At 52.5% G+C, this 9738-nt stretch overlaps 1 protein-coding gene across 2 annotated transcripts; it reads left to right on the top strand.

Annotated features, from left to right (window-relative positions):
- Positions 1-8288, top strand: TRIM50 (tripartite motif containing 50). 2 transcript variants are annotated; one of them, XM_032431113.1, is made up of 6 exons: positions 1-399; positions 3791-3886; positions 5522-5752; positions 5845-5864; positions 6929-7053; positions 7699-8288. In XM_032431113.1, the coding sequence occupies exons 1-6, from the start codon at positions 1-3 to the stop codon at positions 8286-8288; spliced, it is 1461 nt and encodes a 486-aa protein (XP_032287004.1). The 2 variants fall into 2 exon arrangements, with proteins under 2 accessions (XP_032287004.1, XP_032287002.1); XM_032431111.1 differs by having other exon boundaries at positions 5842-5864.
- The last annotated feature ends 1450 nt before the right edge of the window (positions 8289-9738 follow it).

Below are 9738 nucleotides of genomic sequence, written 5' to 3'. Positions count from 1 at the left end.
ATGGCGTGGCAGGTGAGCGTGCCTGAGCTGGAGGACCGCCTTCAGTGCCCCATCTGCCTGGAGGTCTTCAAGGAGCCCATGATGCTGCAGTGTGGCCACTCCTACTGCAAGGGCTGCCTGGTGTCCCTGTCACGCCACCTGGACTCGGAGCTCCGCTGCCCAGTGTGCCGACAGGAGGTGGATAGCAGCAGCTCCCCGCCCAACGTCTCCCTGGCACGGGTGATTGAAGCCCTACAGTTCCCTGGGGGCCCAGAGCCCAAGGTCTGTGAGCACCACCGGAACCCGCTCAGCCTCTTCTGTGAGAGGGACCAGGAGCTCATCTGTGGCCTCTGTGGCCTGCTGGGCTCCCACCAGCATCACCGCGTCACGCCCGTCTCCACTGTCTACAGCCGCATGAAGGTGGGCAGTGAGGCTGCTGGGGGGGTGGGTTGCGGGGACACACCGAACCTAGCTCCTACCCTCTCTGGCACCATTGCCTGGCAGAGGAGGGTCCCAGGCCAGGATGCCAGTTCCCTCCGGCCCTGTCCTGGAGCAGAGCTCATAGAGCATGCATCCATCCATCATGTTCTGAGCAGCTGTTCCAATCTCCAGGTGCTGGGGCCTACTGACCTGCATGATGGAGAGCCCCTTGTCAAGTGCTAGCCCCTTCCCTTGCTTGGTTTTTCTTTGTAGCTCTCATTCATATTTTGAGCGCTCCCCAGACGATGCATGGGGGCAAGGACTTTGTTTTGTTTCCTCGGGTATTTTCATGCCTAGAGCCATGCCTAGCATGTAAGTAAAAGCTCAGAGCGTATTTGCAGAAACAGTGGATTCCTGTCCTCGTGGACTTTTGCCTCAGATCTAGCAGGTCATCATTTAAGGTGAATGATGATGATGATACCCTCTTTGGTGAATATGTTGATCTAAGATTTACGAAGGGGATGGGGTTATCATTGTACTTTACAAATGAGGAAACAGGCTCAGAGAAGGTAAGGGTCTTACCTAAGGTCATACAGCTTGTCACTGGCAGAGCGAGGACTCTGACTGTGGCCGGTTTTCTTTCCATTGCAAAACAGATCAAAGAAGGGCGGGAAGGATTCTTGGAAGTGAATTGCTAGAGGGTAACTGGCATAGTGTTTGGGAGGGAGGGAGAATAAAGGTAAGGAATGACAAAATACAGGTGATAGGGGTGGGAAAGAGAAAGAGCAAGATCTGAAGGCAGAGTTCCAGGGATTTCTTGGCTGAGTGCCCCGGGCAGCATTTCTTTGCTTCTTCAGTCCTGCAAGAGCAGTATGAAATGTGCACAGGGCCAGCCCAGCCAGCCACCAGCCCCTCTGGCCCACAGACGTTTACTCGGCACCTAATGTGTACTCGGTGTTGTGCTAAAGCCCATAGTACGATAGTGGGCAAGAGGTGTACCACAGCCTGGGAGTCTGGCAGAGTCGCATGTGTTGGGTGCTACCGTCAGGGTTAAGTACAGGCACTGGGGAGACCCCCTCAGATGTAGCTCCGGCATGGTCTCGGGTGGTCAGGGAAGGTTTCCTGGAGGAAGCGGACTGCTGAACCAAGACCTGACCCACAAGGAGGACTTGGTAGGAAAAGAAGGGGAGGAAAGCATTCCCTGTATAAAGACAGCCCTGCAGAAGATCAGGAGGGAGGGATATTTAAGAAATCATAAGTTGTTCTTTTAAGCTCAGGGGAGAGTTAGGTAAGTGGAAGCCAGGTCATAGTAAGGCTTGTGTGACATGTGAAGGGATTTGTAGTTTATTCAGAGGACCATCCTGGTTGAGGGGGGGCACTGGAGAGTTTTAAGCAGAGTCGTGATGTGGTCCAAGCACTCTGCCGGAGGGTGGACTGGAGAGTGAGGCTGGGGGGTAAGAGACTGGGAGTAATTACATATGGGTGGTAATTGAAGCCGCAGGAGTGGAGAAGACCAACCAGGAGAGCCTGCAGTGTGATAGGGAAGACACGGATGATGCCACCAAGGAGCACGAGGGTTTAAGATTCAGGTAAATAGAGCACCCCAAAAGGGACAGAAAGAATCAACAGAGAGAGTAGGAACACTGGCTGAATATGGTCTCCTAGAAATCAGCACAGTGCTTTTTAATGAGAACAAGATCACTTGCGTGAAATGCCTGCTGAGGATTGGAAAGAGTCTCTTAGATTTAGCAGTAAGGATTGATTATCTTGGCAAGAGTAGTTTTAGTGGAGTGTGAGAGGAGGAAGCCAAATTGCAGTGCAATGAAATTGAGCCTGTGTTTTATTAGCCCAGGAGAGAAGGAAACACACAGGAGCTCGCTCATCATTTCTGGCTTCGAGCCTGGGACTGCTTGGGTCCTGGTTTTAGATGTGGGTGTTTGTGATCCCAAGACTCTTCTCTGTGATGCAACAAAATTGTGTTCCTTTATTAGGTCCCTTTCATGCATTCCTGTTTTCCTCCTATTGATTGAGATCTTGAGGTTATTTATTTATTTGCATGATTTTTTTTTCTTCTCCCACTGACCCAGTTTGACGGAGAAAGAGGGAAAGAACTAATCTCATCTCTCTCTGCCTCAAGAGAGTTACCACTAGAATTCTGTTCTTGGGTTGCTATGAGATCTTCTGATGCCTCATTATCCAGAGCAAGACCCTGTGTCCATTTACCCCTACAGTGGTTTTATTCTTTATTAAGCTCCTTTCCTGAAAGGCTTTTGTAGCTGGTTTGTTTCTTTTTTTTTTTTAAGTTTATTTTTTTAGTAATGTCTGCACCCAGTGTGGGGCTTGAACTTACAACCGAGAGATCGAGAGTCACATACTCTTCGAACGGAACCAGCCAGGTGTCCCTCTTGCCGCTGATTTCTGCTTGGGAACTATTTAAGCCAGAGACCGTGTATGCTCCATGGGCACAAACCAGCAGGGCTCCCTTTAAGTAGTGCAGCTGTTTGGGGGTCTAGGTGGTCCTGGTTGAATCCTTAAGACTCTGTCAGATTTGGGGCCAGGGAAGCCCAGAAGAAGGGAGTTTACTTCAGCCTGGGGAGGCCCCAAATCCAGGCTGGGCCCGAGTCTGCCAGGGAAGGATTCAGGTCTTTATAGGGAGTGGGGAATCCCCAGGTATAAGTGGGGCAACTGTATGCACCATTGGCCTTCCTTGGGGCCATCCTTTTTGTGATATCTTGATCAAATGCCCACTGATTCTAGACCTGCTGGTGACCAGAGAGTTTACTTGGTGGGTACCCAATGGCCAGCATTCCATTCAGGGAGTGTTGGCTTCAGACTGGTTACCGCCCCTCTTGGATGTTGTGTGGTGCCTTCCAGGTGGACAATGTTTAGCGTCCATCTCCATGTCCTGAAGAGGGATGACCTGGAGATCCTTTTCTGTCTGGGTAATTCCTGCCCTCAATGTGGAATATTCTTGAATAATCTTAACCTATTTTGGAGTCGGGGCGCCTGGGTGGCTCAGTCGTTAAGTGTCTGCCTTTGGCTCAGGTCATGATCCCGGGGTCCTGGGATCGAGTCCCGCATCGGGCTCCCTGCTCAGCGGGAAGCCTGCTTCTCCCTCTCCCACTCCCCCTGCTTGTGTTCCTGCTCTCGCTATCTCTCTCTCTGTAAAATAAAAAAATCTTTAAAAAAAAAAAATAAAATAAAATAAAAAAACAAAAAAAAAAACCTATTTTGGAGTCAAGAGTACCTGGGTAGCTCTTTCCCTGGTTCCACTGGGAGTGCTTGTGGCCATTAGGATGCTCCCTGGAAGGGTGAAGCCCAGGGCTGGTCCCAAGGAGCTGAAACGGTGAAGGGGTCAGCTACTCATGAGGCCACGGTACATTGCCTCCAGGAGGACCTAGCGGCTCTCATCTCTGACCTGAAGCAGGAGCAGAAGAAGGTGGATGAGCATATTGCCAAACTGGTGAACAACAGGACCCGGATTGTCGTGAGTGCCCTTTCCCTCTGTACCCTTACCCTGGGGCTGGCCACCTTCCCTTTCCTACGGAGCCCAGTTCTGATTTGTTCTTTACAGAAATCCATACCTTCATACAAAGCCAGAATTCAAAGCATTCCAGGGCGGAGTGGGGGAAAGGGCAAATCGCCTCAGGGGAATCAACTCAGTTGTTAGGACTCTGTCCAAGTTGGCTGTGTCCCTCTTGTCCTTGGGAATGAGATAACACAGAACCTAAGTCCCAGAGGTAAACAGCTCAAAGTGTGGGCATGACTCTCCTGCTCTCTACGTCTATTTGACCTTGACAGTCTGGTGCCTGCCCAGTACCTCGGAGCAGAGGTGTGGAAAGGCTTGGTGGTTTTCTGCTTTTCCTGAGTGACAGGTACACTGGGGCTGGGGGGTGTTCTGGAAAAAAGATTCACGGCAGCTGTACTCTCAGTTTTGAAGGAGAAAAAACACTTTATTGATAGTATAAAAATGTAATAGAATCAGAAAGAAGAAAAGGGAAATCTGCGCATAGATGAGGGCAATAGTAAGCAGTAAAGGAGAATAAAACAGAGTTACATCAAATCGGGTACTTACAACATCCAGCCTCATTAGCTGGGGGAGCTCCATGGAGACGGCCAGGCTGGAGTCCCGATGGAGAGGCCTGGGCCAAGCATCCTCCCCTCAGGTGAGATTTCCAACTGACCGTCCCCATAAGGACCATATTTATAGGGCACATGAAGTTAAACATGTGTTTGCCTATGTGCAGTTTGGAGCGAGCTGCATTCCTGCGTTATCATGTCTTTACGTATTCAAGGAGCCTGTGCTGGGTGTGCTTGCCCCTTCTCCCAGATTCCATTCTGGGGGGCCAGCCCAGCCTGGAGCTAGAGTGGATGTAAGGCAAGATTTACAGCTCTTGGCATCCAGACCAGAAGGGCCAGTTCTGACCTGGAGGCCAGCTAATGTCCACTAATCAAGCTCCCAAGGTCACTCACGCAGCACGAGTCTCACAAACAACATTCTTCCACCTGCCTGCGTGTAAGTGCAGGTTGGGGGGTGGTCAGGTATGCAGGACAAATCCCAGAAAGCTCCATCCATACAGTCCGGGAGGGTTTGGAGCCTGGGCCCTGCAGGCAGTTGTGAAACAGGAGCCAGAGGCCAGTGTCCCCTGAGAGTCTTCTCCATTAACCTCCCCACCCTCAGAGGGAGACGGCATTACCCCTGCCCAGTGGAGGCTGAACTCAGGGTCACACACGGAATCCTGGCTGTCTAAAGTCTGCTCTCCCAGGGCCTTGCAGACTTTTTTCAGTTGTGGAATCCTGTACTAAAGCTAAATCTGATACGCACATTTAATAGCAATATTACCCATCACCACCTCCCAGTAGTGACAAAGCAATAGCAGAGCCACTGTGTTTGAAATGGCAGCTGGGGGCCAGTCTCTCCCCTGCCTCTCTTGCCCTCCCCATGGCCACATGTGGGATGCCCAGGCACAGTGTGAACACTGGGCAGGAGTCAGCCCTGCAACTCAACTACTAGAATCAGCTCCAGTTGGAGGCCCAGGAAGGCCTAAGGGCCACCGACGTCAGCCACAGCCAGGCAGTTCTGGCCGAGGTTCCAGCTGTGACCAGTTCCTCTTTGTCCCAGAATGAATCTGATGTCTTCAGCTGGGTGATTCGTCGTGAGTTCCAGGAGCTGCACCACCTGGTGGATGAGGAGAAGGCCCGCTGCCTGGAGGGGTTGGAGGGTCATACCCGTGGCCTCGTGGCCTCCCTGGACATGCAGCTAGAGCAGGCCCAGGGCAGTCAGGAGCGGCTGGTCCAGGCCGAGCACGTGCTGGAGCAGTTCAGTAATGAGAGTCACCATGAGTTCATCCGGGTGAGTGGACAAGGGAGTGCCCCCCATGCCGAGGCCCCCAGGTCCCAAGAGCCTTCCTCATGCCTTAACCGTCCTGTCTTGTCTTCCAGAAGTATCACTCCATGGCCTCCAGGTAATAACCTTGGAGGGAGCTCTCAGCTTGGATCTGGCGGCTCCTCTCCGCCACTTCCTGCCTTCAGCTGTACCAGCGCCTTGGCAGCTGCTGCCCACACCTGGCTCTGTACTGAGCCCAGGGAACGCAGACGAAAGTCATGCCCCTGCCTTTAAGGGTCTCAAAGACTGGTGGGCGGCAGATGGTGAACTATGGTTACATCACTGTGGGTACCTAAAACCAGAGAAGTTCACACGAGCTACAGAAGTAACGGGAGAAGGTGACTGGGATTGCAGGTGGGGGGAATGGGCGAAGATGATGCATAGATGGACGAGCTTAGGGCAGAGGACAGGTGTTGACCAGGCAAGCAGAGTGGGGAATGGTCACGTGAAAAGGTGAAGTAGGGTGTGGGACTGGGGTATTTTTTGTATGATGCAGGGCAGAACGGGCAATGAATGGGAGAGGTAAGAGCCAGAATGAGGGGCCATGAATCCTGAACCATAGTTTGTGGGAAGGGATTGAATCCATGTTCCAGTCCCAACAGATGAACAACCATGCAGTTCCTTGGCCTTCCTCAGACCCTGATTGTGAGAGCCTCCTTGTTTTTTCAAATTTTCTTTAGTCTTAAGGACAGTTGCATTAGGAACATTGGTTTAAATGAATGGACAGTGAAGCTGATTGGGAGCAGGTGTCTACTCCAGCTGTGGCTAGGGGCCAGGGTCGCCCAATATAGGGCAGGGGTCCTCAAACGTTAGTGTGCATCAGGACCACCTGGAGGGCTCATTACTTCAGATCGCTGGGCTCTAGTAATCACTTTCTGATTCAGCAGGTCTGGGGTGGGACCTGAGAAATTTGCATTTCTAGCAAGCTCCCAGGTGATGCTGCTGGTCTCGGGCCTGACCTGATGTAGAGTGTTTCCCCTTCTAGGAAGGGGGCAGGCACTCAGAGTGGGGTGGAGGGGAGGAAATGACAGGCATCTTGAGCACACAGTCTTCTGAGCTGCGACTGGCTTGTTGGACTTGTGTAAGGGTGAAGGGGTGGGGGTGGTGTGCAGCTCCGCCATCATGGTGAACCGTCACCCTCAGAGCAGAGCTCCAGCAGGCCCGGCCTTTGGAAGGCACCTTCAGCCCCATCTCCTTCAAGCCAGGCCTCCACCAGGCTGACATCAAGTTGACCGTGTGGAAGAGGCTCTTCCGAAAAGTTCTGCCAGGTAAGGCTCTAGCCTATTCTCTTTCCTGAGGGCTGCCCTGCAGGGTGGGCGCAGAAGACTGGAAGGGTGTTTGCGTGGATTATGGTGAGAGCGTGGCTTTGGGGTTCCACCAGACACTCCGGGCTCAAGCTCAGCTCCAACTCTTACTGGCCAAAGACAAGTTGTGTAATTTTTTTTTTTTTAATTTTTAAAAAAGATTTTATTTATTTAAAGAGTGAGCGCTCGAGTTGGGGGAGGGGTAGAGGGAGAGAGAGAATCCCAAGCCGACTCCCCACTAAGCACGGAGCCCAGCCCAGGGCTTGATCTCACACCCTGAGATCATGACCTGAGCTGAAATCGAGAGTCGGGCACTTGATGGACTGAGCCATTCAGGCGCCCCGAGTGCACGCCCTTTTCCCTAACCAGAATGCCTCCCTCACAGCGATCCCGTTTTTTTCCACGCTTCAGGAATTGTTCATGCATTCAGCAAGCATCCTTAGGGTTGCCTCTTCTGGGCCTGGCCCCTTCTTAGAAGGCCCCTCGGATACAGGGATGAGGCCATTGCAGTTCCTCCCCTGAGGAGCTCAGGGCCTCCAATCAGACTCCTTTGTGGCAGGGTATGCTGCCTTCTGTGTAGCTTGAAAACACTTCTTTGATCTTTCTTAGCCCCGGAGTCCCTCAAGCTAGACCCTGCCACCGCCCACCCCCTCCTGGAACTCTCCAAGGGCAACACGGTGGTGCAGTGCGGCCTTCTGGCCCAGCGGCGCGCCAGCCAACCTGAGCGCTTTGACTACAGTACTTGCGTCCTGGCCAGTCGGGGCTTCTCCTGGGGCCGTCACTACTGGGAGGTGGTGGTGGGCAACAAGAGCGACTGGCGCCTGGGGGTCATCAAGGGCACAGTGAGTCGCAAGGGCAAGCTGAGCAAGTCCCCAGAGAACGGCGTGTGGCTCATTGGCCTGAAGGAGGGCCGGGTGTATGAGGCCTTTGGCTGCCCTCGGGTGCCCCTGCCTGTGGCCGGCCACCCCCATCGCATCGGCGTCTACTTGCACTACGAGCACGGGGAGCTCACTTTCTTTGACGCTGACCGCCCCGAGGACTTGCGGCTGCTCTACACATTCCAGGCTGACTTCCAGGGCAAGCTCTACCCCATCCTGGACACATGCTGGCACGAAAGGGGCAGCAATGCACTGCCTATGGTGTTGCCCCCGCCCAGCGGGCCTGCCCACCTCACCCCCCCACAGCCCACCAAGCTGTAGGGTTGCTGGTGGGTCTGCTGGGTTCAGCGAGCAGAGATGAGGTTCTTTACTGTTTGGGAAGGTCTTCGTGCCTATGTGTTCCTGGAAACACCTAATGATAAGAAAAGGACTCTAATCCCTTCCCTGTCAACCAGGGGCATATTTATTAACCTTTTTGCCAGGTTATTCAGCTGCTTATTAACCAACAGAACCAGGCCTTGGTGTCCATGGGTTAAGATAGGCTTCCCTTGATCCCTGCTAACCATGCTTTCTGCTTACTCTCTTAACAGAAGGTGGAAACATTCCCACACATAATTTCTCTTTGTCATTGTGAACTTAAGGATAATAAATGTGACACTATCTTTAAATTATTTGCAAACATTAACTGCTGTGCATACATACTGTTTTATGCTCAGGTCTTTAAAAGCAGCTCCAACCTCTGGTCAGCCAGAAGTCCCCTCTACTCTGGGCTGGCTGGTCTGTGGTTAGAGTCACATCAATCACTCTGTTACTGCTGTCTTCAAAGATCTCTCTTGATCTCCCTCTCCATTAGTTGTTATGGAAATAACACTTCTTCAGAGCAGAAGCAAGTAGGGTCCAGACGGACGTGGCCTATCCCTGAAAGCTGCTGGACACGTGGGAGCGGGCCCAGAGCCTCAGTCTGTTCATGGCGAGTCTGCCCCTGGCCACAGCTGATGGTGTCCATCCAGACCAAAGCTGGGACAGCTGAATTCTCTCCCAAGAATTTGAAAGTTGGAAGAGAATGGTTGGGGCTGAGTCATCTGAGACCTAGTGCTTTAGAGAGAAGCTCCTCAGCCTTGTGCCACTGAGCTCTGTGGGGTTGCCTGAGCTACTTCCCTGGGGAACCACTCTGTCCTGGTGCCCTGGCGCTTACCCACATTGGCCACACAGGCAGAGGCTTGACCTGCAAGCTAAGTGATCCTCTAGGAACCCGAGAGGATGGGAGGTTTGTGAGGCACTGACCTTATCCCATGGGAGACTGTCAGGCGAGGTCGCCTACCAAGATCTGATAAGCATGAAACTTCCTGCGCCGCCTCCCTCTGAGCAGAGCTGTAGACTATAAAACAGCTTAACTGCATCTAGAACTGGCTTCCCAGCAATGGGAAATCCCCCAACCCTCGTTGTAGTCCTCCTCCTGTTGTGTGCAACAAGGACCATGTGGAGCTGGCACCTTTGGCTAATCTTCTGCCTATGTAAGTAATAAGCTGTGTGAATCAAAAGGTGCTTGTTGTATCTTTACCGGCTGAATCTGTTGGGCCTTGGCCTTGGTTGCTGTGTGTTTGACACCTTGCAGACCTGGTTTTTGGTTATGCAGCTCCTCAATTCCATGACTTGGCTGAAGATTGTGGCCCTCTATATCCACTCCCCCTCCCTCCTCCCTTCTCCACCCTGTTCTCTGTCCTGGGAGACTGGCCCCAGTGGAATGCAAAACCCTCTGGCTTCCTGTTGG

The sequence above is a fragment of the Phoca vitulina genome, unplaced genomic scaffold (genome assembly GCF_004348235.1).
Source record: "Phoca vitulina isolate PV1807 unplaced genomic scaffold, GSC_HSeal_1.0 scaffold45, whole genome shotgun sequence".
NCBI lineage: Eukaryota > Metazoa > Chordata > Mammalia > Carnivora > Phocidae > Phoca > Phoca vitulina.
This window is presented reverse-complemented; position numbering and strand designations above follow the sequence as displayed.